Source organism: Haliaeetus leucocephalus, unplaced genomic scaffold, assembly GCF_000737465.1.
Source record: "Haliaeetus leucocephalus isolate CR32 unplaced genomic scaffold, Haliaeetus_leucocephalus-4.0 Scaffold657, whole genome shotgun sequence".
Lineage (NCBI taxonomy): Eukaryota > Metazoa > Chordata > Aves > Accipitriformes > Accipitridae > Haliaeetus > Haliaeetus leucocephalus.
Genome location: NW_010973093.1, coordinates 2,959,821 through 2,987,267, shown reverse-complemented (window position 1 = coordinate 2,987,267; position 27,447 = coordinate 2,959,821). Strand labels below are relative to the sequence as shown.

Sequence of the window (27,447 nt, the reverse complement as noted above, 5' to 3'; positions counted from 1 at the left end):
GCGCCGAGCGGCCCGCGCGGAGAGGGTCGGGCCCTCCGTCGGAGGAGACGGTCGCCTTCGTTCCGTCGCGACGCGACGCGACGCGCGCTGCCGCCGTTCCCCCCGCCGCCCGGACCGCCGTTTCCCGTCGCCGCAGGAGGCGCGCCCCGAGAGCCTCCCTGCTCCGGCCGCGGCGAGGGATGGCGCGGCGGGCGCTGCCCCCGCTGCCGTGACGGGGCCGCGCCGCCGCCTCACGCCTCCCCCCCGCCAGCGCCGGGCATGCCGCTGCCTGCCCGCGCCGCTGCCCGCCGCGGTCACCTGGCCCCCCCGGGCCCCGGGATGGGCCGCGGGAGCTGATCCGTCGGGGAGGCTGGGGGGAGCGACGAGGAGGATGAGCCACGTGGGAAGCCCGGTGAAAGCCTACGATTTTCTGCTGAAATTCCTGCTGGTGGGGGACAGCGACGTGGGCAAGGGGGAGATCCTGGCCAGCCTGCAGGACGGAGCCACCGAGTCGCCCTACGGGTACCACATGGGTAAGCTGCTCCCCCCCGCCCCGGGAGTTCCTCCCGCTGCCATGAGGTGTCTCGGCCCGCTGCTCCCCGGTTCCCACCCGCGTATCACAAGCCCCCTGTGGCCCTCCAGGCTCTCGGGATCCGGACCCGCCGAGAGGCTCCGGCCGCGCCGGAGGCAAAGGCCATGGCCTACGCTGCCAACTTCTCGGCTGGGAAATCAGTACAGCCGGACCAACAGATGGAAACATCTGTTTCTGCGGGTTCCCGCTGATTTATGGAGCTCGCAGGTAGTACCAGAGGAGAAAAAGGGTGCAGGCAAAGACATGCTGAATGATGTTTTGCTGTAGGTAGTTTTCAGAAAGGAGGTGGAATTGCTGTCGGGGTTTAAAATCCCGTGCAGGTGATCTCACGTCCGAGAGCTCAAGTTTAAGAGGAATGGCCTTATTTTTGGAGCTCAAGTTTAAGAGGAATGCCTTAATACACAGAACGTATTGATCAAGGTGATAGGGTTTATCTTCCTAAGCGGTTATTTTCCTGTTTTCATCAGTGCGTAAAGGTAAATACTAATACAAATGTTTTTCTAGTAAAGGATCTTTGTTAAACAGCAAAGGAATTTGCTGTGAAACTGGTTTCACTGAAAGAGCTGAAAAGGAGATACTTTTTTTCTCCCTTTTTTTCCACTGTCATGTTCTTAATATCAGAAGAGTGGCCCTTTAAGATCAAGGTTCATGTTTGTAGTATGTCCTTTCACTTTAAGCTTTTTAAAGGGCAAGACTGAAGAGCCTCATCCATGCCAGATATATTCTGTCTGCAGAATAGGGAGTTGTGAACATTGCAGACTGATTAAAAACTAAGCTAATGGCTCAGGGAAAAGGGGATTTCTATGTTCCTTCCCTTCCATTCTCCTCTTTTCAATTCCCCAATCTTGTTTGCCTAGAACGTACTCTAGGGGTTTTTTTCCCTCATGCGGCATATTAAAAAGCAAATTGTCGTGTCAAATTACCCATTGCTTTAATTTACTGCCAGTATAAGTCTGTGACTAGTTAATTCACTGGAAGACTTTACATTGACTTAGGATCTGTTATTACATTTTGTTCATAGCACTGATTCACAGCTAGAACTGAAGGGAGGGAGGAGAGTTCTCTGTACCATTGCTTATGAGTCAGAGTGTACCTCGAAGGCATCAATGTACATTTTAAGATATTTGCATAGTAGTTTTGCTGAATTACTCCTTGGGGTGTTGCAGTGTGTTTACTCTTCATGCTCTTCAGGTGGTTGAAGAAAAGTGACAGAAGGCTTGGGGAGAGCGTGCCTAATCTGGCTCTGTTCTGTACACACAATCTAGTTTATACATTCTTATGCTGAAGGACCACTTTAGTCTCCAATGTATCTTGACGTAACTGAGAGAGAGCGTTTGACCAGCTCCTGAGCTCATCAGTCTTACTTCAGACTTTTGCATGTAAACATTGTGATTGATGCTTGTGGTTTTGCTCTTAAAAATATTTGTGTGAATAACACTATAACTCTGTGAATAGATTTCTTGACAGCCAAGAAATACAAATATTCTTTTTGAATTATTTTGCAAGTATTTAACACGCAGCTTGGAAATTCTTCATCGCTACTAATAACTTCAAAATGTATACATACAGGGTTGTAAGTAAGTTTTATGTGCTATTTCATGGATTGTAGTCTCTTCACCAGGATATTTATCAACCTGAACTATACGAGGTTAGGGAAATATGGTAATTCAGGACCTCACAAAGTCTGCTAGCAAAGGTCACCGTTTCACAGAGACTGAAGGAAGTTCTTAGTCCTGAGAAGATGAGCATGTCTGAAGAGAGGTGTGTGAGTTACAAGAGGAGGGTAGATATAAGAGATGGCATGGTAGTAAAATTTGGAAGGAATATAATCTGATTCTTAATTTTATGCAACTAGTGTCATAATTAAGAATTTTTGTACCTACTGAGTCTCAGTGTTTACACGATCATTGTATACTGTCTAGTCTCACGTAAAGAAGGATTTTAACTGTGAAAGTTCATAAGAAGTATTTTCTCACTCTTAAGTTTATAATGTTCTTGAATGCATCAAACTTGAAATACTTTTGAACACCGCATGTAAGCTACTCAGTTTCTTTGGGGATCTGTATCCAATATCCCTTCTCTGCCTGTATCTCCTCAGCCTTTCCTACACCATTTGAGCTTGGCTGCGTAGGATGCAGCTGTGATGAATCTGTGCAGGCTCAGGGACTATGAAAACAGAGATGCAAGGAGAGGGATAGAGCTAAACATCCTGTTGGTATTATGACTCATTTTGTAATTTAACTTGATTAAAAAGCTTGATAAACACTGACTTTTTCACCATTTTCAAGTCCTTAGTTAACTGCTAGGATCTACCACTTTCATAATGCCAGCTAGGTCTCTGAATTGGAAAGAGAAAGTCTAGTGATGTGATAGGTTCTGTCAAGATGTGCCACATGTATAAGCTTTGAAATGACAAAACTTTGTTGTGGAGCTTGATGAAAGAGAATAGCTTTGAGACTGCAATGGAAGAGGAGAGAGATGATGTGGTAAAAAACAAGAGCAATTGAAGAGAGGAAGAGCACTGAAGGGCCTTGAAAAGAGAACAAACAAGTTAATGTGATGAAACATGGGAATTTGGGCAGTTGTTTAAATTTGTATATGCAAGAGAGACAGAATTTGATGTTTATTGCAACAGGAAAAAGGTTACTCCCACTGCTTGAATTTTAGTAAATTGAAGGTGGGAATATGAATGTTGAGAAGTTTGGAAAGAACAGGCTACAAAGGGTGGTCAAGATGAGGGACAGATGAGACCAGCTGCTCAGAGAGCTTACCAATTCTGTGGATAAAATGGAAAGAAGACCCTGAATTTACAGGGCTGGGTTTCGGAAAAGACAGCAATGCATTAGAGCTGAAGAATTTAGAATGTAGGTTTGATATAGGGTTCTTTCTTATGCTAAACAACAGGACGTATTGCTAAGATGCACTGCAGTGCTCTAAGAAGTAGAGAGACATATTATTTATAAAGGAAATATAGGGAAGGACACAGTGTTGAACAGAGTGTGACCCCTCCTTTAGGAATGAGGAGAATCTAAAGGAACCCCATGGGATATTAAGACAGGTGGAAGAAATGCTGAGTGAGGGTGGACTCATCAGCAAAGAAGGATCAAGGGCCTTTTGGTTGGTTGTTGTCTTCAGCAGCATCAAAGACAGTTAAGCAGACAAGAGTTGACCAGAATGGGGGAGTAGGGAGGGGGCGTGGGGTGGTTTTGGTTTTTTTGGTGGGTTGGGTTTTTTTTTTGCATTTGGGGGGGTAGCCGTCAGATTCTTGAAGGCTTTTTGTGCAGCTATATAACTCTCTCATCTCAACTCTATGGGCTCAAACTTTAATTGTATAAACCACAAATTAATTCTTCACAGGCACTTTCTTAACTACTCAAAAATAAATCTGCCATCTTTCTCATTCCCAGGAAAATATGGCAGGCATGTGTCTTACTGTTTTTTGTCAGTACACAAAAATGATATGAAATCTGGAGATGGGAATGAAAGCCAGCATCGTGTGATCAGTCAAGTCCCTGCAAGCTGCTGCTGGCCCACAAGCCGTGGTTTGAAAGCATTTGGCAAAGTTCAGCTATTAAGACAGAGTACAATCTCTTGGTCTCCAAATTTTTCATAATGACCAAAGCACTCTGGGTTGGAAAGAAGAAGAGAAGAAGTTTTATTAACATAACGAAGTAAGGACTGCCATGGAAAATGCATTGGTGAACATGATTCATAGAGATAATTTAGAAAGCAGTTATCCAGGAGATGGGCAGGTAGGCAGTAAGGATAGTTGTCTGGGTAACCTGCCTTTGTAGTTCTCCCACATCTTGCTCAAAACTGAAATTACAATAGATTGGACACACTTTGTCTCTAACCTGGTAAGAAAAGCTGCACAAAAATGATCTTACAGAGAGATGCAGAACCTTTGCTTTTAACCATTGTTAGTTTCTTATGAGAATAAATTTAGAGGAAATAATTGCTTCTAGACTAGAACATAATACCATAGATGTGCTGTCACCAAGTAGACAAATATTTTTCTGTTTTGCACTAGCAGATTTTTATTCAGCTGGATTCTTGTTTTGCTTTCATACTAACATATGCTTGCAGTGTGATTGCTTGACACAGGGACTGAAAGGAATGATTGTTGAAACCTGTGTACTCCTACTCCTTTTCTTGCAGGAACATCAGGTTTAAACTGACAAGTTGTCTCTCTTCTAGCAACCTTTTCATATCCTCTTAAGTTCATATCACAGTTATTTGTCTTCCCGTAAATTCTGTCTGGTTTTAGGTTGAGAACTTCACTGGGGTATTTGTTGTCTTATCTGAATGCTTGAAAAGATCCTGGTGTGTCATAGTTGTGGGTGTTAATAAGTGGTTGTCTTGATCACTAAGTGGTTAGAACACAGGCCTGGAGCTTGGATGGCCCAACCTCAAGCAGACCTTATGGGGAGAGCCAGAATACCCTTGTACGTAGGGAGCATGTGGACTGGGATAGTTGTCAGCTGCTCGCATCCCAGCAGACAAACTTACAGTTCGTGGTGGCTCTTCCTGATAACTTAAGACACAGATCAAAGCCATTCTTTGGTGTAAAGCTGGTGTGAAGAGGAGGGAATGAGCCCTAACTAAAATAAGGAAACAAAAGGAAACATTGTTAACAAGAGAAATTAAAAGACTCAGATTTGTGAGCTGACTGTGGTTTCCTCCTCTCACTCCCAACAAGACCAAATAAAGAACTAATGGAGATAAAAGTCTTCCCACAGAGATTTGATGTTAAGTTTCTCTGTTCTGTCTTCATGAAACTGTGGTTTTGAAAATGTTACTTTGCTGAAAGGAAGGGGAAATAAAATTGCTTTGTTTTCCTACCAGTATAATAATGAATAGGATGGGTTGCTTATCACTGACTTATTTTGAAGCCATTACATTTTCCTAAACACAACATGATCTAAAGATTGCAATAGAAACTAATGGCAACATCATTATATTTCTGTATTTCTTTGCACATAGCACCAGCTTTTAGGGACAATCTTCAGTCCATGCTATTAGGATTTCTCCAGCAGAAGAGTTATTTAAAGTTGCTGAGCACCAGTGTCTATGAGTAAATAAACACCTTTTGAGGTTATTTATGCTTGCCTATAAATAAACTAGGCTTTATCTCACAGCACAAGGAGAGCAAAGATTGACCACTCTTAGCTGTCATGAAGTAACTTTTCCTAAAAGGTTGAATAGGCATGAATTTTTTTCCCCCTTGAATTTTGTTAAAATCCAGTTGTATGCCCATTGATCTCAGTTTAAAAAGATTTAGACTGCATTCTTGTGCGAGGAAAAACAGGTGAGATTTGATTTCATACGCCAATTTTAAGTGCCTAGAAGACATCTAGTGTCTTAACTCATCACTGTAGGCTTCCATGGCATTAGTGGAAAGAAATAGTTGCTTCAAATAGGGCATCTAACCTATTTTTGGATGAGCCTGTAAAGCAGTAATAGATCCTACTCTAAATATGTTATTTATGACTGCCCCTTTAATGTGGTGTCTTACAAGAGTAGTGCTTACTGCTGAAAGACAACATTAATTTAAAATTGTATTATATACTGCATGTGAAGAAAGTTCAATAAACAGAAACTGCTGCCTACTCTGTACTTGCTCTTCCCCTTTCACTGTGTTTAAAATAGAAAAATGGAAATAATTTCTCCCTTTTCCACCACCTATAACTGCATTTTGTCTCTTCCAGGTGATAGCACTGTGGAGTAGCAATTCTTCTTAATAGGCAGTCAATTATGAGAGGCGTGTGTTAGCTAAAAATGTGGATCCTGGTTTGACCCGATTGCCTTTATTCTTGCCTTACTTATGACAGATACTTTCCATCCTGTAAAAAAAAAAAAAAAAAAAAAAAAAAAAGCTTATGATCTAATTCAGACCACCTTTGTTCTTTGCTTCAATTCGTGTGCCTTTCCCCCATCCCCAAATCTCAAGTTTGGAGTCTCATGCTAAGAATTGCCTGCCTCATGAGACCAGTACATCATGTTTTCTCCTCTGATATGTGGCAGCATATTGAGTGACACCTTTTTTTACCTCTTTTTCCATATTCTTCATAAACAATGTGGTAGAGGATACTGTAGCATTTCCTGTGATGGTCAGGTCAATCAGTCAATGTTGGGTTTTGTATTTATTAGCTGATCTTGCGCATCTGTTGAAACAATGAATATTCACCTTGCTTGATTTAATGGAGCAATAGAAATTCTAGGCCTGCTTGGCAATGTATGGTTTTTCATATGTTCCTTCAAACCTTTCATAAAATTAGTTTTGGTTTATGGCACACTTTCTTCTACTTGGCCATTTTTCTTCTGTTTAATACAGCAGTAATATTTCTGTGTTTTAATATTGCAACTTAAGTGTCATGCACTTGTATCCATCTCATGGCCCAAAGTGTTACTGTCTTATAATTTCATTAAGGTCAGAAGCTAGGTCATCTTACAGTGAGGTTTTGAAACCCACTTAATCAATAGGCTTAAATTATTTCTCTTCCTAGCACTCCTCACCCAACCATATTGGAGGGGAAAAAAATCAAACCTGTGTGCACATGCACATATTCAAACCAGATATTTGTGTACCTTGTTCTTTTCCATTAACTGGCCTTTATGTTTCTTAGCCCATTCAACAACAACAAAAGACCAAAGAAAACACCTAAATTTTGGTCAAGCATATTATTGTACAGTTTCAGAATGAAGAAGCCTTGAAATCTTAACATCATGCAAATGTTTTCCAGATTCCTGCCTAAAACCAACCTGCGCACACTTGTCTGAATTTGATATCAGCTATTGCTACAAGTAATACTTTAGCTTGTTGTGGCAAAAGAGACTATAACAATAGCTTACTTTCTTCTTTGTCGTTCTCGTGCACATTCATTCAATAGCACTATGTGCTGCCTGTCTCATTTTTCTTTGGGTTACCGGTGTCTTCCTCCCCCTCCCCCCCCCCCATTTTTTTCATAGATATGAGGGAGTGGGAAAGTGACGGTAAAAAACAAAATTACCATGAGGCTCCCAGACAGGTGTGCAACATGAAAGACAAAGTCTAGGCTATTTTGAAAAGTGGTCAGACTTGAAGGTAATTGAGTCCTTTTAAGCTGCTTTGGCCTAACCAAAATTGTGTTTGCCTGTGCTAGGATTAAGTTTTATCCAATATGTTGGTTAAATTACATTTACATATTGCTGTAAATTTGTTTTTGTTCTGGGAGCTAAACAAGAATGGTAAATGGGATTAAGAATAGAAATCAGCTAACTTTAGAAGTTTCATTTGTATCCCATCAGCTCTTCTGAATTTTGTTTAATACAAGACTGAAAATATGAAACTAATGCAATAGTTACACAAAATACTCAACATGGGCTAGTGTTTGTCATACTGGTTTTATTTAAGGATCATCTCAAATGTAAGACACCAAACATGTTTGGTTTGAGCTTGCAATGTTTTTTTTTATCCACATCTAAATCTGTTGATATAGTGGAACACATCTGTACAAATAATTGTTCCTTTCTTTTATGTCTTGACATGTTGTAATAGGGAAGTATGAACTAGACAAGCTAAGTAGTCAAATACTCCAGTCAGAGCTGCAAGTTCGTAAGTAAGTGAAGCTGTTACAGATCAAACGCTGATCTATCAACATAAACTGTATACTTGATGTCCGGTCTTTCAAAAAGGTATGATAAAATCATCTGTCAGTATTGACTGTAATTTAGTACCTACTCAGGGCCAAGTCCACAAAAATATTGGCGTTCACAACAGCTGTTTACGTATCTAACTTTCCATAGATTTGAATTGACAATTTAGAATGCTAATTACTATGAAGTTAGGATGTCATTTTTGCCCAGGAATGGAGGGGTTTAAAGGTCCAGAAGCCAACCTCGCTCACATCTTTACAGTAGTTTGTGGCATCTAAGAGAGTTTCCTCTTTCAGCTGGGTGGTATAAACAGAAAAGTATTGTCAATGACGAGCTGTGCCGAGTAACAAAGTGTGTTGAAGAACAGCTGCCTTAAGGCTTTAATGTAGTACATACCTGCTTTTGGTATAATTACATTCTTGTTTGATATGTTACTTAGACTGTTACTCTGACTGCATATTGGTAAAAGGAATACATGTGCTGTGTTCAGCTGAGACTCACTGGATCTGATTGGTGACTCTTTACAGGAGGCATGGGTTGTTTTGAACCCTAAAGGATAGAAATCTCTAAGGAAGTGGAACGTATTCTGGCTCATATATTCAGACTGGCTGAACCAAATCTCTGAACTGTGCTCCAGGCAAGGTAGAATCCTCTCTAGGACAGAAAAGTAACTCTTTTCAAATTGGGGGAAGGACAGGTAGGATCTAGCAGTGAAGACACCCTTACATGCATACAAAAACATTTCTGTCAAGTCAGTAATTTTTTGCTGTTCTGTAGGCATATAAACAGTGAAGATTAAGTATTTTGGAATCATGATTGTTGTCAGAAGCAGGGAAAGTTATTTATTGTTCATGAGATGTAGTCTTGTGCAAAGCTGAAAGCCAATGTAACAGCTTTGCTATTTTTCTTTGTTGCGTGGGATTTGCCATTGAAGGGTGCTGATACGAAAGCACTGTGTGAAATCAACAAGTGGTGTCAGAAGATGGAGTGATTCAGCAATAGCTGGTGAGCACGAGGAAGCCAGAAGAGCCAAGGCTGTTACTCCAGAGTTATCTTGGATATTAAAATTACTTGCGCAATGTTGGATTTCAAAGTAAAAACTGGTAGTTTAATATGAAGAGGTGGGGTAACTATGATGAGAATTTCTGGAATGGAGATTTCCATGGATTTTAAAAAGTAACTGATTTAAAAAGTTAAGAACGTAAGTGTCATCTTGAGCTAATTTAGCCTAGCACTCTGTTAAAAATGGTAAGAGAGATCCTATTTAGGAAGAACATGCAAACCTGGCTGCTTTCTGAGGTCTGCTTCCCTCATGTGACTGCCAGCCTTCCTAATCCAATATTTGGAGATTTAGAATTATTTGCAGCTACTTCATTTATGAAAATGGGTAATCTGTGTGCTCTTTTTTAATTAAAAATTATAGTTGCAAATTTCTATGGCTCTTTCCAAATTTATATAAAGAAACCATTTTGCTATGCATTTCTTTTCTCTTATGCTAGAGTAAGTGGGATTCTGTGACCTTCTTTGAAACATTCAATACCGGTTAGTGTAGACACACCTCTGGACTGCTATGACTCCTCCAAAAAATGCAGCTTTAAAATAAGATGTGGACTGATGCAAAATCAAACTATTTAGAGTTTCCCCCAATAAATTTTTTTTGGGGTATTGGTTTCGTGTTCATATAACATAAACTCCCAATGCCGTAAATGCCTGTTTTAATTGTGTTTGTTAAAATATTGTATATTCTTTAAGTGTACTTCAGTACCCAAAACTCTGGAGAAATGTTTTGCAAAAATACTTTCATTCTTGGATCAGAAGATAGCCTATTTATTAAGAAGTTCCAGTTACTCTTAATATATGGCTAGTTTAAGTTCCATGTGTGTGCAGATGTAAATGTAGAGGAGACTGAACATGTGACAATGTTTAAAAGTAAGCTGCAGTCCAAGAGTGACACACTTGCACTAGATGAATTGCAGCTGATCTTTCACACTTTCAAATGCAGTCCAATCACTTATATTTAATAACCATAATTTGTTTACTGTGTGGTGTGTTCCAGGCTTATGATTCAGATTTTACCTCTTTACTTTCCCCCGGTTTTATATTAGGTATGTTGAGCACACCTTGGCAGTTAGTAACTCAGTGTTATGCTCCTGCCATTGCTCTCATTTTTCCTCTGGGCTACAACTTCATGCAAAGAGCCGTACACTGACTTTACCAGCATATGTTTCCTTGTAATCCCACATCAGCAAAGCTGAAACAGCAAAGAGTGCTTATGTACTCTGAAAGAATATATTGAAGGAGCAGTCATAAGTGTATTTGAGGATTGTATGTTTAATTGCCCGTTTTCATAAAGAATGAGCCATTATAGACGTTTGGATGAAACAGAAACTATTTAAAAAAAACCAACAGTTTAATAAAAAGAAAGAAAAAGGGGGGTAGGGGTATTTTAGTCCATAGGTTTCGAATCAAGGTAATTAATCCCTTCAAAATTTTAGGGACAGCGATGTATTAATGTATCTTCCGTGCCTTTATACTTTGTTTGCAAGCTGACTTTATGCAGTGCCTTAAAATGGGATATTTAAGTGCATGAAATATGAAACTGCCAGCTGGAAAACCCAGAAGAGACCCAGCAGGTCTGGCAGCCTTTTTAATACTCTCTCAAGACTAGACTGAGGAAAAGAGGCTCATGTAGCTGATGCACTCAATGGAATGACTGAGTCAGTATACAGAGAGTCTTGTGGTGCAAAATTTTTAACATGGATATCTGGATACATACATTTCTTTTCTAACTGTTTTAGCAATCCCTATACACAGTGCATGATCTCAGTCAGTCAGGACTCAGTTCTTCTAATCTTTCTGTGTGTTTGCTTCGGTAAATATGCTGAGTGAAGTTTGTGTAAAGTACAACCTTGACTTTTCAAACCCCTTCTGAATTAGTAGATTGTCTTTTAACTTGAACTCATACTTTATCCAATAGAAGCATGATAAATGGAATTTTAAACAGGTTTGTAACCTCTAAACTTTTAAATTGATTTTCTTTTTCAGTTCTGACAAGAAACACAGTCCCTTTTAGAATTCTGTTAGTCTTGGAGCAAGAAGATTCTAGAGTACAAGAATACATGTGGTGTAATCATTTTTGTATAGAAATTCTAGGTTTTGTCTCCAAACAGGAGTGTAATCAGTACTGTTTGAGACCTATAGTTTTGTAGGCAGGCTCACTTATCAATCTATACTGTATTTGTTTTCAACATCTGGAAGACAGGCTAGTTCAATGCAGAAGACTCCATGAAAAGTAATTGCATAGTTTTGAAGTGAAGAAAAGTCTGCAATACTAACAACTTCAATGAAGTTTGGCCACAGACTAATGAGTCACCTCTCTGGAGAAGAGAGACCTTGGGCAGGTAACCTAAGAGCAGCCGCCTGGTACCCATGAGGAGGTCATCAAGAGGACAGAGTGAGGCTTTGTGCATGGTGGGAGGGTAAGAGACAACTGGTGTAAGTTGAAGAAAGAGAGGTTCGGAATGGGTGAGGGGAAAAACTTTTTTACCATGAAGATAGTCAAGCTGTGGAACAGGTTGCCCAGAGAGGTTATGCAGTCTCCAGACCTCACTTATATCTGATCCTTTTTTGAGCAGGAGGCAGATCTAGATGATCTTCTGAGATTGCTCCAACCTGAAATTTCCTTTGATCCTATTCACCTGAAATCAGTTTATTTTAATTTCTTGGAACACTGATACTAACTAAATGATGAATGGAACAGCTTTGTGTCAGTAATGTATAGTCTGCCGTTCTCCTTTAAATCCTAACAAAGATTGTTCGCTAGCATTTTGTGTTAATTTTTTGTCCTGGAAAAGCAGAACAACTTTGGCAATTCTTCTGCTGGAATAGCTGGGGAAGAGGAGAAGGGAGAAGTGGAAGCATAATCCAAGCCAGACTTCATTTTTCTAATGGAAGTATATGTCCTGAAGATATCTCATGATTTGGGAATTCCTTGAGTTAATGGTAAGGTTATCTATAATGCCCCTTTTACTGCAGCATGTGTTTTACATGGAATTCCAAATTTAAGAAGTGCAGTTGGTCTTTTGTTCCTTGCTTTGGAGGTTAGTTTGAAAGCTCTTCCTCTTCAAGTATCTGTGCTTTGGGAAAGATGACTGTATGTTTTCTGGATTGTAGTTTCTAAGCCACAGTAATTTTTCAATAACGATACGAATTTTGCTGTCTGGCATCTTTAAAGCAAAATTATTGCAATTACACCTACTTGTTGTGAATTCTCACTTTGATCTTCAATTCATCATAATGACAGAATTCTTAACTTGTTCAGCTCAAAGAATTATTTCTCAAGTAATCTTTTTTCTTCTTTTAACAAGTGGTGCTTTGTGCGGTTCAAATAAAAGCTGCTTTTTTTTTTTTCTTTTACTATACTTGGTGACAAATACTGCTGTGACTTCTGGGAGTATTGATGGCATCCTGGAGTAGGCTTTTTGGATTGTTTTTTGTAAACGTTGGTTATATCTTGCCATTTATCATAAGTATTACTTACAATTTAATAATATACAGGAATATGCTTATGATACAGTTCTTATTTTTCTAATTGTTATGATATATTGATATGCTTAACTGAAAGTGGTGGTTTAATTCTTTAGAATCATTTATTTGAGACTTGATTTAAAGCCTAGGGAAGTTTTGGAGAGGTTTGCAACTGTTCTCAGTGAGCTCTTAGGCCTATAGCTCAGCATAACAGTGGCTAGATGTTCTTGCGATTCTTCTGATGCCAAGTATTTTTGAACTGGTTTACTGCTAATGAAGTGTCAAGGCATAAAAGGTCATTGTTCTCATTTGGAAAATATTGTAAAATGTGAAATATTGCATCTGTTTTTAATATTTTATGGTAGGTTTGAAGCTATTCTCCCTTCCAGATTCTGGCCATATTTCAAACCTAGTGTTTAAGATACAAGTAAGGGCAAGTTCTGCATGGCTGTGTCCCATTTCTTTCTTGGTTTGTAGAATTGTTAAAGATATGTAACCTGCCTTCTGGTATTTTTCTCATGCACCAGGATGATTTGACCCCCACTGTTAAGCTTTATACCATGAAGATATCCACAAGCACTGAAAATATTGGACAATCAACTGTTATATAAAACTTATTCCACTTTTGGGGGGTCAGTTGTCTTAAGCTAGCCAAGCTTCCCTTCACTGTACTTTTCATGGATATGCAGAGCACCACATCATAGCTGTTGCTTGGGATACATGTGTATCTCAAAGAAGATGAAACAAAGAATGATGTCTGAAGCTTTAATTGCGAGGAGTGTGAAGGTGGGATTGTGAATGGGAGGCTGCCCTTGAGAGCTGATGCTCTTTGAGAATAATGTAACTGAGTTTTTTAGGAAGATAGGATGCTTGTTAACAACATCCCTGACATATGCAAAGGAACTCATCTTGCAATCCAGCTCTTACTTATAGGAATTGATGAACAGCAGCAGTGAGAAAATGGTATCATAGAAGAATATATGTATTTTTTTTTCCCCTGTACTTATAATAGAGGTTAATTCTAAATCAGATTCACTAGGTGCTAGGTTATGGTTATCTCTACTTTGATATTAAATGGACTAAAAGTTGAGGGCAATTCTTTTATAATATGCAAATCTTAAGTAGAAAAGAGCTGTTTTAAAATACTGTTGCTGTTTGATAACAATGACTATAAACTGGGAACTTCTTGATGTTACATTTTTTATGTTGAGTTCTGTTGCAAAGAGTTTGGAGAGTCAAGCAGGGAAATCGTAAAGCTAATGTTTGTTATCTTCTGCCAAGAGTGTGTTCCTTTCCCAGTGTAGGGAACTGAGTGATCCATATTCACTCTTAAATCATAATCTGATGTTATTGGCTTTAAATAACTATTAAAAAAACCTTTGGCTAGTAAGTGCTACCAGTCAATAACAATCCTATCTCAATCCATCTCCAGAGCTGTCAGTAGTTTTGGAGATCTTTTCTTTTAACGTGAATTTTCTAGTCAGAAGTGTGAGTTGCAGTGTTGTGCATGAGCAGTTGGATCTAGATGCAGGAGAATATTGATCTGCAAGGTACCTGAGGTGTTCTGTGACCACTGATTGCCCCAGGCTCCTTGTTTCACTTGATTCTTTCAAATGTGGAAAAAGGGGTCAAGAAAAAACCACCTCACTTAGAAGATTGCTGGGATTGATATATTAAGCCCTTCCCAATTTATTTCAAATTTATTAATAAAATGTGCTGAAATAAAGGAAGAACTTTTTTTTGTCAGCAATGCTAATAATAACATTCCCTTTTCCTGCAGTGCTACTATTTATAAACAATAACATGTTTATATATAGCAGCTTTCATCTGAGGATGTTAGCTGCAACTTGTAGTAAACATTTGAGTTTACTGTATGACTCTGATATCCTTTTCTTTTGGAGTGGAAGAAAGGAAATGATGAACTGAAGTTCCTGATTCTTCCTGACCTGTGGGATGGGAACAGTTCTCTTCTTTCTTGTAAAATAAATTTCTAAGGCCTTAGATTGTAAAGAGGCTGTTTTATTGTTGACAAGTAAATGTTAAGACAGAAGAGAATGAAATATGATCTCTGGGTCTTTATTTCCTTTCCTCTTAATGTGAATGGAAAGGGATCGTTCACTAGTTTTGGTTAAAAGTTGATTATTAGCTGATGTCAAATGGTTTTTCTTTCTTTCCAAACAGTCGTCTGCCTTGAAAGTTTAGTTTTTATTTAGCCATCCTAGCAGAAATACTGCAAGCTAAGGCATGATTAAAAAAAACATGTACTTAACAAGTTGTTTGCATGTTCTTTTGGGGGAGGGTGTGAATTTAATATGCAAAGCCCTGGCTTGTTTACTTACTAATGCTGATAGTAAGAGGATGAACAGAAACTTATTCAGTTATTGCCTCTGTAAATTAGCAGCCTGACTAATTAATTTTGTGGGGCTTATATAGGTCTTGGAGTTTCAGTTGTTAATTTTGTTTTCAGATTAGTATTGGAAATATGCCATAAAGTTGTGTCAAACTTCTTACTCCCATACCATTTGCTTTGGTTCTAAGGGCAACAGTCTGGACTAGAGCCAACTAGAAGTGCTTGGAGATCTTGAGATTTTAACCTGGTGCCCTAAAAATGTTGTAACTATGAAAAGCTTCTCTGTAATTGTTAAAGAGCACTTTCATTTTTTTAAGGGTAGATTTCTTGTAAACTTAATTCCTTTAAACATTTAAAGGAAAACAAGTGTAGTGAAGGATAGATTGTGATATTGGCATGTGTCTGTGACCATAAACAAAGCTAAATATAAAGCTGAGATTTCTGATACAATAGCTTCTTTTGGAAAATTGTCACATCATTGAAATGAGTGAATTATTTGTGAGACTTTGTAATTGTGGTTTATGGCTTGATTAATGAGGTGAAGAATACAGTCTAGATCTAAAATTTTAGTGTCTCTATTTCAATCTGAATAGGCAATCTGTGCTTTTCAAACAGATGGCTTTTATTGCAGTAACTAACTGTGATGGAAAGGACTGGAATTTGGAAAGTGATGATTATTGTAAAATGGCAAGCAGCAGGCAAATATGTCTGTCACATAACCTGATCTTCGTGCTTACATATCAAAAGATATAGTCTGGTTTTATTGCAAAGAGTTTATATCTTTGCAGCATGATATTGAAAACATGGGACTTAGTTTTTAAAGCTCGGTTGAATTTTGAATCAAAAGCATGCTGTAGGTCCATTTGCTGTGAACAATAAATGAATGGAATTGGAAGTTGGGCCACTTGTCAAATATACTTGAAACAGTTACAAATGTGTTCTGAAAAGAAACGTTAGATCTTAATTTTAATGTGTATATGAAAAGGTAGATAGCTGAAGAAGGTTAAAGTGGCAAGTGGTGGGACCACTGAATTCTCATTGTGCCTATGAGAAAATGGTTTTAAGCACTCTCTGAAACCTAAACCTGTGTTTTTGAAGTGCAGTCAATGGTCTTTGAACTTGAAGGATGTTTTCAGTGGACTTAGTTAAATACAGGCCCAGAATCCCACTGAATATATATATTTATTTGTAGACACTTAATTTTTGGCATAGAAACAATGGGAAGGAGACATTAGTGTGTGTCTGAGATAACTATTACTGAATGGTTAATTTGGACAAACTGATGGAGTGAATGATTGCTGGAGGTGTTTAACGCTGCAATCTCTGGAAGGTGGTCAGGTCATGGAGACAGGTAGTTGGAATGGTGGTGGTATTATTATTATTATTATTATATTTTTTTTTTAAGTAGTTAGACTCTGTTTTAATTAAATCTTAAAGCTGCTAATCTGACGTCAATTATCTACAAGGAACAACATGCCTTAAACTTTAAAGAAAGGACACATCAAGAGGAATAAGTAAAACCAAGGAAACTGGTATTTGTAGTATTTATTAGCTAAAACATAACAGAGCACCAGGTTCAAAGATGCAGTCCTGTAGTCTGTACTTTCTCAGGTATAAAAAGGGTTGTTTTCTCAGACAAACGTGCCACTCAATAAAATCTTTCAGTGCTGAATTGGTAAAGCACAGCTCTGAAGAATCTAGTCTTAAAGTTCTTGGGGTTTTTCCCGTTTTTCTTTCTCCTCTCTCCTATAACTTATCAAAGTTGAAACACAGTTCTAAAGCAAATGCAGAACAAGCTCCAAAACATTAAAATATTAGGCTAACATTCAACTCCTATGAAAAATTTTGAGGGACAGATCTGGATTTTAACTCTATGTCATATTATCAAGATATGACCAGTGGTTGGTCTCTAGTCTATTGCTTCAGATTTCATTAAGTGAGTCAGTGTGTTTTTCACTGCTGCAAAGCTAAACAACTGGCTGTTAGTCACACTGTAGATCACTGAATCTCAGTTATTAAACCAAAAAGATTTCTGGTGTAAATAATGTTGCCTTTGGTGGAACACAAAATGAGCAACTGAAGGATTCTGCCCTAAAGAGACCATCACAAACGCCAGAAACTTTGATACACTACTATAAGCTTCAATAGAAGCAGAAATTCACAGGAACCCTTAAAATAATCAGTGTTGACATGAATGCAGTGTGATTAATGAATCAGAAGTGAGAGTGTGGTAATGGCTGCAAAACATTGATGCAGAGAGGATGGCTTCCTATTTACTGCAGTTGTTACAAAATAGCTAAATGCTTTTTTGGGAATCTTACCACATTCCTGGGTTAAGTAATACTTCTTTCAGTTTTCTATCTGTTGATATTGTTCTTCTTGAACACAAAATTTATTACAAATCAATTAGATTTAAGCAATCTAAACCCTTCAGCAAGGCCAGTGACTTGTTTCAGGTTCTTTAATCTCAATTTGTGGCTTTAGAAAAATAATTTTTGTTAAAAAACATCCATATGAAAGTATTAAGCACAAGAGGTTTTTCTGGTTTACTTCAAAGTTGAATTTTTTTTTGATTTAGCAGCCTTTTGCTTCCCTTCCTTGTATAGAGATACAATTTAGTTGCATATCCAAACAAAGCTATTCTGTCTTACTAAATGAGTAAATAATGTTCTGGAAGGACATTTGATTTCTACAACAGCACAATCCACATCTGTTGGTCTCATTGTTACGGTTTCATGCTGTTCCTGATGATTCATGGCAAAAGGCTTTTTGTTTTGATTCTTAATCAATGGCAAATGCTAATTGCAGAGATGTTCAGGTTATATTATCAACTGCTTCTATCTGTATAACAGCTGAAGAATAAGGAAGTTTCTGAATCCATCTCTTCTTCAAAAATCTTTTGAGAAACCCGTAAGATTCTTTCATAAACAGCAGCTGGTAATAGTATGTTTTTCAGACTCGTCTTGTGTATGTCATATAAAAAAAAAAAAAGTACTATTTTGGATTATGTGTGTGGCTGAATATCAGCAACTTGCAGTAGTTTATGGTCTGTGATGCAAAGCACAGTGCCAGGTTTATTTAGCTGTGTATCCTCTAGCTACGCAATACTAATTTTCCATGCTTGGTATGTCTTTTAACAGTATGATGGATGTCTGTTCACTGTGTAGGATGTGTCAGTGTTTGCTAAACATGGTCTGTGCCTCTTCATTAACTTTGGATAAACTGGTGGAGGTATTTTACCCTGCGGGAGATATCAGTGGTAGCACAGGATGCTGGAATGAGATATATAGTGTTATCCAGGGTTTGTTCTACATGTTTTATGTTTTCAAGCATTTCTGAAATTTGTTCTTTCAGTGTGCAAACAGTTTCAATGTCCTAGTCCCTTCAGTGTCCCAAGACTTTGTCTATAGGTTTGGGGCGGGGGGGTGGGTGGGTATTTTTTTAAATTTTTTTTTTTTTATTTTAATTTGTGGTTTGTCAATTTGACTTATTTCCTAATACCGCTGGAGAACTGGAACACTTTGGCCGATAAATGAAAATAAGTCTCCCAAAACTGGTGGTAATACATTGGGGTGGGATTCTGTCTGTGTGTCTTTCCAAATGTACAGACAAAAGCCTGAATTGTAAGGCAGAATATGCTTCAATTCACCCTTCTGCAGTGAGCTAAAAGCTTGAAATGCCTATTATTGCTGTCCCTGGCCTTTCAGCTCAGTGCTTATCTGGGAACTGTGAAGTTGGCATGGCACAGTACCAGTCTCTGATTTGAGTTGGAGCAATCAGAAGAATTTAGTTCCCTCTCTTTGCTGCCAGACTAGAAGGAGCTGTGTCGAGAGATTTCTTCATAATATACTCCTACTTGACAGTAGGATGTATTCATCAGTTTGTAAAAGTGGGAGTAGCGAACCTGTATGTTGATGTGACTCAGGCGAACTATCCATCGGGCAAAAGAAATGAAGTGGCATTTTTGAAATATGTTTCCTAATAACATGTGACTTACCATTACAGTGCCTCTATCTTCCTGATCTTCTTTCTTACTTGATCTTCATATCGCAGCAAGACTGCTTCTTAAGCTTGCTTTCTACCATCTCTCTGGTCATTGCTAGCTTCTTCCTTACCAGGATCTTGGTAACAGGCAAGTCTTCTTGGCTTCTCATTCTTAAGAAATGCCCTTGCTCTCAGCACTGCTAATACCCATTTCTGCAGGGCTATGACAAGGTGACTTAACGGTCCTCTGTTGTTGTTGGCTTTCAAACTGGGCAGGTGTTTAGCAGTTGCTACTGCTGCCAGAAATGACATAAACCATGTAACAAGTCAAATCAATTCATAGATAAAAATATTTTTAATTAATAGTACTGCAGTGCAACTATCCTTCAAAAATTGTTGGTTTTAAATCTCTTTCAACTTATAAAGTTTAAAGCTGGTTTAACTCTACTAATAATATCAACAAATACCATAGAGAAATAAAAACAATTTGCTGATATTACTATGAAATTTTTTGATGATTAGCTATTTTATCTACAAATGTAAGTTTTGGCATGCAAGAAGCTAGGAAATTAGAGAAATTAGGTTATTCATACTAGAGATAAAGAACTTGTTTCACTATATGCTTTAGTATCTATGTTACAATAGGTATCCTACAAAAAAAAAAAGGAATCGATGCTACTGTGCTGTGTAATAAAAGCATTTGGAGTCCCCCAGTGCCTGTTCTGGAGGAGAAATTGGTGATAGTTGTGTACAAATGAGTTGTCTTGAGACTAAAACCTGGAGACAGCTGCATTGGGTAATGGTGCGCTGATGTCTGGGCAAGAAATTATCCTGATTTGTAACTAGGAGAACATTTCCTGGGGTAGCACATCCATACCTCCTTTTAAAGAGTAGTGTCTTGTGATTATAACTTAGTGAATTCAAGTTTATAGTTGTTTTCATAAAATAGGCTCAAATTTTGTTTGCCTCAGATAGCATCTTACATGTGACAAATGCCATTTGAGCAGTTTAGTGTGGTGCAAATTTTAGAAGCACAAATGAAGCATCTCCTTGTCTATGGCTACAGGGGGAGCTGACTCAGCTGACAACAGTTACCTTGCAATAACTTCTGTTTGGTAGTTTAACATCTGTTCTTTATTCCAGACCTAGTCTTACAAACTCCTTTCCTTGGGGAAAAAGGAGGTGGGTAAGGCTTTCTTTTCAGTGTCTGCTTATTTAAGCCAGAGGGTTTTAAACCTGATTTTTGTTTACAAAAATGGAGGTAACTGACTACCGGTGGCTGCTTTAGTGACCTCTTCGTGACAACTGGTAGCAGTACTTAGCAATACTCTACTGGAGGAGCAACAGGAAGTCCATTTTGTTAACTTGCTGACAAAACGTGTTTTCAGGCAAAGAGAGCAAATCTCCTGCATGGTAGGTGTCTCCCCAGAGTTGTGCTTGCAGTTGAGACAGATTTTCATTTGTTGTTTATGTGCCGTGCTATGCTATACTTTTTCTTTGAGACAGTGATATAAGTAATAGATACATGTTCTTATTAAACTTTCAAACTTCTCTTTCCCCCTTAAATCCAGCAAAAAAAAAAAAGTTATTGGTAAGCATTTGTTATGTTTATCAATACAAACATTGATATATAGATTAACTTTTTTGTTCTGGATGTTGATGCCACCCATAGTAATGAACCTTACACTTACAGGATCATCTTCAGCACTGTCATCCATGTTCCTCTGGTAAAGATGAGCTGAAATCTTAAGTAGTAATTAGGGCACGCTTCTGCATGCATTTGTTTTTCTATGTCAATGTGTTTTTCTTACCCACTTATTTTGCTTAGGCCCAGAAAACAAAGCATGTCTCTCTTCTTCAAGGTACAAGTCTCATTACATTTCAGTACATTTTTCAGAGCTAGTTTCCATGCTTTTTAAACTTCATTTGGAGGACTGTATGAATAAATGTTCAATTCAAGAAGTAAACTATGACACAGCAAAGAAAACATGAGAAAAACACATTTACCAGTGAAACTGTGTTGCTTGGCTGCACAGTGTGAATACTGAATGCACACTTTTAAAATAACATTTAATAAAATAAAAGCCTCTTTCTTTTAATGTTTATAATTTTGCAGTTTGTGGGTGCAGTACTGAAGCACAGTGTTCATAGGCCGTTGACCCTAGCATCGTGGTGGATATTTTCAGGTGTCAACTGCAGCTACACAACTGTTTCTGATTAGTTTTACCTAATCTAATTGAAACTACAGCCATTTTGCCTAAGAAAACAGTTATGCTAGACTTGAGCTTATTTTTACGTAGTTTAATTGCTTCCTGGGGCATGTCAGGTTAGCAGTAACAAGGTAATATTATGTAGCACTGAAGGTTGTTTGCAAAGACTACAAAATGTACAATAAAGATGTGAGCTATGTTATATATGTGCATGTGTATACATGTATACTTCCCTTAAACACTGCAGTACTTCTTCAGCTCATCAAAAAGAGATATTGTAGCTCAACCACAAGGCCTGGACATGTTATGGGAAGGAATAAATGGAACCTGCCTGCGTTCTGTTGGACACTAACTGCATAGGTCTTTTGGGCAGAGAAGGTTCTTGTCAATGGGAAGGCTGGAAGACAAAAGGCAAGCCACTTCTTGCACCATCTGCTGCTTTTATATAAGAGGGGGACATGTGTATCTGCTATAAGAACTGTCTGTGAGTCAGAGCTGATAAGGAAGGAAGAAATAATAGAGGCCGTAAAGCTAGGGAATAGAGGAAGAGAACAGCCTTTAGTCTGCAAAGTATATATGAGAGAAAAGGCAAAAAGCTAGTTCTACCTTCTTCTGTTGAAGAGGTAAAACTCTTTAAGCATATAGATTTTCATGATCATGAATAAAACAGACCATTTATCAACCTGAAGGGAGCCTGAGACATCTGCTCTGAAGGGACCAAGCTTAAGTAATATGAAAGGTCTTTGTAACTTTATAGTTGTTCTTATCCATGTGGACTTCATAGGTACTAATGACAAATACCTTTTTTTAAGGTCAGCTTCTTTGAAATCTGTAACTGTCTGTGTGTATATTGTACCCCTGCAAGCTGCTCTAAGATTTGCGTGACTGTCTCCCCTACAGGTATAGATTATAAGACTACAACGATTCTTCTGGATGGCCGACGAATCAAGCTACAGCTCTGGTAAGTGTGTGCTCCACCTTTCCTCATAATTTATATTTCAAAGACACAAGAATGCAACTCTTCAGGGCAGGAGTTCTCCCTTATGCTTCAGAAATATTTAGTCAGCTGAAGAAGAGTAAGCCAGGCAGCTAGCCCTTTGAGTAAGTCACACTTTCTCTTTACCTCCTTTGCATCTATTTCATGTAAAATGAGGGACCCTACAGTTTCTGTACGTGAGAAATGCATAGCAAATGTGGAAGAAAGGCACAAAGGACTACAAGTGCCTTCAAGATAGATTCAAAGTGCCTTCAAAGATTATAAAATATACTGGTAATGAGAACCATGAAAGTACCTTAGAAAGCATACAGTGATTGTATAGCAACATCCCTTTGCTCAGTGTATTAGTAGTAATGGTCAACTAAATAACCACAGTATTATTAAAAAAAAAAAAAGCTGTGTTATTGCTCATATAATTTAATTAATATGCAATCTGATGTGATTTGATCTTTACAAAAACATGTCAAGAACAAATAAAATTATTTTACAACAAATGTTTTCTCTGTAGGGTCAAATATTTGGTCTGTCAGAGTCTTTTTGTGTTAAGGTTGTTTGAAGATGGCCATCTTCTGGTTCATTTAGAAATACTCAGCAAGTGGTACAAGTTGAAAAATGCAGCAACACTACTGCCTCTTAAATACATTGCTTTTCTCTTTCCCTAAACTCATGGCATAAAAGAAGGAGAAGTAAGGTCAGTGCAGGCCAAGAAATAGATGGAGGGTGATTTTTGAGGAACCATAATCTAGATAAATCAGAGAGACAGGTTCTAGGAGCAAGCAGTGTTCAGATGGAGAATTGAAGGTGAAAATGAATTGTTATGATTATATCCTTTTCCTTCTAGAAAGAGACAATCCTGTGCTATTTCCATTTTTTAAATTAATTTCGGTGTTTATTTTTGTTTGAAACTTTTTAAATTACTGGACTTAAATGCCTGTGTGACAAAGCTAAGTTATTTTTAATTTATCCTTCGCTGTTTTTTTTTTGCCCTTATGATTTTCAAAATAATGTTTCAATTGTTAAATGCAGTGATGGATAATAGTACTCTGCCGTATGGTATCTTCATTACTTGATATTTTGTTCACCTATTTTCTTTTTCATCTTCTGTCTTCCACTTTATATAGCTTAGCAAAAATACCACAAAAAGCTTATCTGAGAAGCAGCCAGGAAGGAGATGTTTTAATTCTTTTTGTGAAGGGCAAGGATGTTCTTTGGACTCCTTAAAATAACAGATTGGAAATATTTCTACAGTTAACCATATAACCATATATGGAAATATCTGCCTTGCATTTGAAGATCTGTAATCTACCTCAAAAAGTCTTCATGGAATTTTGCTTCTTATCACATTCTTCACTATAAATTAGATTTTTGCTTCCAAGCACTTTATGCAGTGATTTTTGTTGTTGTGCACATGCTTTTCTAAAAACCTGTGCTGTCTATGACTCTGTAGGTATGCCTTCATCATACTAGACTCATGATGAACTATTGCTGCTGTAATTAAGAATGTACTGTTTTTCCATTAGTTTCCTTGGTGATAGCTATTGTTTCCTCCCACTTTTCTTTTGCTGTGAAAACAGAATCTTTCTTCAAGCTGAACTAAATGCAAAGTCTAGCAGCATATGTACACTTGAGTAGTAGCCTTTGTTTTCCAAGGGCAATCGCAAGAGTAAAGTTTGAAGTTCTTGTCCTCTTATCCTGAGAAATCTGAGAAATGTAGAGGAAAGGGCAGAATGCCAGTGGAGAAAAACTGCTGAGACCGAGAAGAGCTCTTATGCATTAGTGACTGCTACTGCATGACCAATGGAAGAAGAGCTGATACTGATCAGTACAGATGAGTTAATCTAGCTGAACTCTTAGCATAGGAGACCACCTACTTTTAAAATTATATATAATTTATTTCATTTAGGGATACATCGGGGCAAGGGAGATTCTGCACCATATTTCGGTCTTATTCAAGAGGTGCTCAGGTAAGCAAAGTACAACTTTCTCAGTGATGAGTAATGGTTGTTGGATGAATTAAAGCAGTTAGCAAACCATTGTGATGGCTTCTATAGCTCACTTGTAGATTGCATGCAGATTCAGTAATAGTCTGAAGATATCATGAAACATGGGAAAAAACAAGGGGCAGGATTTTGTTTTGCGGAGGGGAAATCCATGAGATTGAAGTTGAATCAGGGTAAAATATGATATACATTATGCCTTCTTGTTGGTTACCTCAATAACTTAAGCATGTTATCTTACTTTGATCATGTGAAGGCTATGCTAATACTATTTTTTAAAACTGTGTGCCAAGTGAGAGAAATTGATAACGTAAAACTGTTAAGAGTAATGTGAAAAATACAAACATAGTCTAAAATGTGATGAAATGTAATGACTTATATGGAAATTACTTCAAAAAAAAAAGACACACTAAAAGTCACTATAGCTTCAGACTTTAAAGTATCGCTGTAATTCATGACATGTATTGGTTCTGATGAGTTGCGTCTGTTATGTTCCAGAATTGCACAGAGCATTGAATCTTCAAGCTACCAAATATGACCAAAAATATTGATTTGCTATGACTTGTGATGTGTGTATGATTAACCAAAGTTGTCCACTATAAAAAGAAATACTTACCAATACATTAGACCCTAAAACTAAGTCAGGGTTTCTGCCCCTTAGCTGATCTGTAATCTACAAAGAGAGATGGGGCTTGGTTTCACAGAATGCTGAAGTTCTGCTCCATTGAGAAGTTGCTCAGCGTCTTAGAAGATTATTTCAGAACTAGAGAATTTACAGATAGTATTCTCTGTGTTATGCTTCCATTAAACTTAGAATTTATTTTTTTTTTTAATACAGGGAGTAATACTAGTGTACGATATTACAAATCGTTGGTCATTTGATGGAATCGATCGATGGATAAAAGAAATAGATGAGGTAAGGTACAATCCCAGAGTGTCACTAGTCTGTACCAGATGACTAAGACCGACTGCTTATGATATTTTCTACTGTTTCTACTGGCATTTGCAGGCAGTGCTTACTACAGTTATCCAAGATGCCAAGTTTACAATTTTCTTTCTAAGTTTGTAATTCTAGAAAGTTGGAAACATATCAGCTAAAGTGTCTGATTTCCTTAAAGGTGTTGATGGAGAACATATGGAGGGCAAAGATTTCATATTGTAGTCCCACTCTTGCTATAGATTTATCATGTCATCTGTGCAAGCCTGTCTTCTCTGAGGAAGGGAGAATCATAGAATAATTTAAGCTGGAAGGGACCTCTGGAGATCATCTGGTCCAACCTGGTGCTTAGTCTTTAAATCTTGAAAAAGCTTTTGTTTGTTTTAATTGAGGGAAGGGGAAAATGGAAGCCAAACTATTAATATTTTATTGCTTCTCTTTGCTCAGCATGCTCCTGGTGTACCAAAAATCCTGGTTGGAAATCGCCTTCACTTAGCCTTCAAGCGCCAAGTGTCTACTGAACAAGCACAAGCCTATGCTGAGAGGCTGGGCATGACTTTTTTTGAAGTCAGTCCACTTTGTAATTTCAATATTACAGAGTCCTTTACTGAGCTAGCAAGAATAGTATTGATGAGACATGGAATGGACAGGCTCTGGAGGCCGAACAAGGGTAAGCGATGTACACTGAAAATGTGTAAATTTAGTTCTAGCTAAGGTTTATGGTTCATTACTATAAGATAATTTTCAGAAACTTTAACCCTGATGCAAAAACATCAAAAAAGAAGGAATCCTGTACAATTTGCTTTCTAAACAGAAAATATGTATCTACAGGCATAACCTGTTCTGCTTTTGTAGGCAATAACATATCTTTCCTAGAACTTACATGCTTAGTCATCTAAGTATTGAGACATAAATAGGAAGCTGAAGCAGCAGATATTTTGGATAATGTATGTGTGGGAAAGGGTGTGGGAGGAGACATGAGAATTCGTCCTGGAAGTACAGAGTGCATGCAGAGTGCTGGGTATGCTACTACCATGTGGCTGACAAAAGCATGCTATTATAATGCAAGTTTTATGTCTGTTTTTAAGTACTGAGTCTGCAAGACCTTTGTTGCCGTGCCATAGTTTCCTGTACCCCTGTGCATCTTGTTGACAAGCTCCCTCTCCCTGTTGCCTTAAGAAGCCATCTCAAATCTTTCTCCATGGCAAATGGCCTTAACGCCAGGATGATGCATGGACGCTCATACTCCCTCACATCCAGCAACATCAATAAAAGGAACAGCTTAAAGAAAGCTAAAATTATCCGTCCACCACAGAGCCCACCAAAAAACTGTACAAGAAACAGCTGTAAAATTTCTTAAGCTCTCTGTGGAAGAGGAACCTGGATGGAATCCCCTCATGTGAGGTGTTGAACACAAGGACTCTTTGTTTAATGGTTGAGCACATTCTATGTATGTATCACACTACATAGACAAAATTAAGAAAAATAAGTCTTATTTTAGAGCTTGCTCACTACAGTAATGCTGCTTTGGAATGAATGACATGTTCAGTGCAACTGAAAGGATGTGACATTTTGCTGTTGGATTTTCATACTGCATTTTAGTTTCTGATGTGCATGATGCCATTGTTTTGACTAGTAGGTGTGTTTTCATATAGGGGATAACTATCATTATATTCAGTTCTTAATTCCATGAAATCTGGAAAGTGGCTTACTGTGTAATTGTATAAAATCCTGTCTTTTTGCAAGCTATTAAAAAATATAAAAATGAGTCATCGGTTTGCATATTCAGGCAGAGGTTTTTAAAATGCAATGTATCGTATACATTGTTAAGTTCTACAAATAGTGTGACAAATTCTAGTAATACTGCAATTGTGCTTTTGGATTTTTTTTTAAAGCTTCCTTGATAACTTTGAAGCACTAACTTAACTAAGCTAAAAATGTATATATAATTATTATGCACATACACAACAAGGTTTTGTCCCATTAGTGTATGTAATAGATTTGATAAAGTTTTTGGTATGTTATTTAATAATTTGGGGAATTAATTTGTGGTTTAAATACTTATTTTTCTGTAAAAAAAAAAAAAAATTACATTTTATACCACTCTACAAGAAAGTTCTAGGAGGAAAATGCCAAAGACACTGTGGTAAAAGGAACATGACTTGAAGAGCTGCTTTATAAGGAAAGGAAACTATTTAAAAAATAAATAAATGTTTCTGGAAAAGAAATCCTATTATGC

The 27,447-nt window shown here is 37.8% G+C and overlaps 1 protein-coding gene across 2 annotated transcripts; it reads left to right on the top strand.

Moving 5' to 3' along the window:
- Positions 1-186: 186 nt before the first annotated feature.
- RAB40B (RAB40B, member RAS oncogene family) lies at positions 187-27,447 on the top strand. Of its 2 annotated transcripts, none has more exons than XM_010579419.1 (6): positions 187-512; positions 22,178-22,238; positions 24,178-24,238; positions 25,110-25,187; positions 25,656-25,878; positions 26,297-27,447. In XM_010579419.1, exons 1-6 carry the CDS (start codon positions 371-373, stop codon positions 26,566-26,568), a joined length of 837 nt encoding a protein of 278 aa, XP_010577721.1. In that variant the 5' UTR covers positions 187-370; the 3' UTR covers positions 26,569-27,447. The 2 variants fall into 2 exon arrangements, with proteins under 2 accessions (XP_010577721.1, XP_010577722.1); XM_010579420.1 differs by having other exon boundaries at positions 371-512; positions 25,713-25,878; positions 26,297-27,186.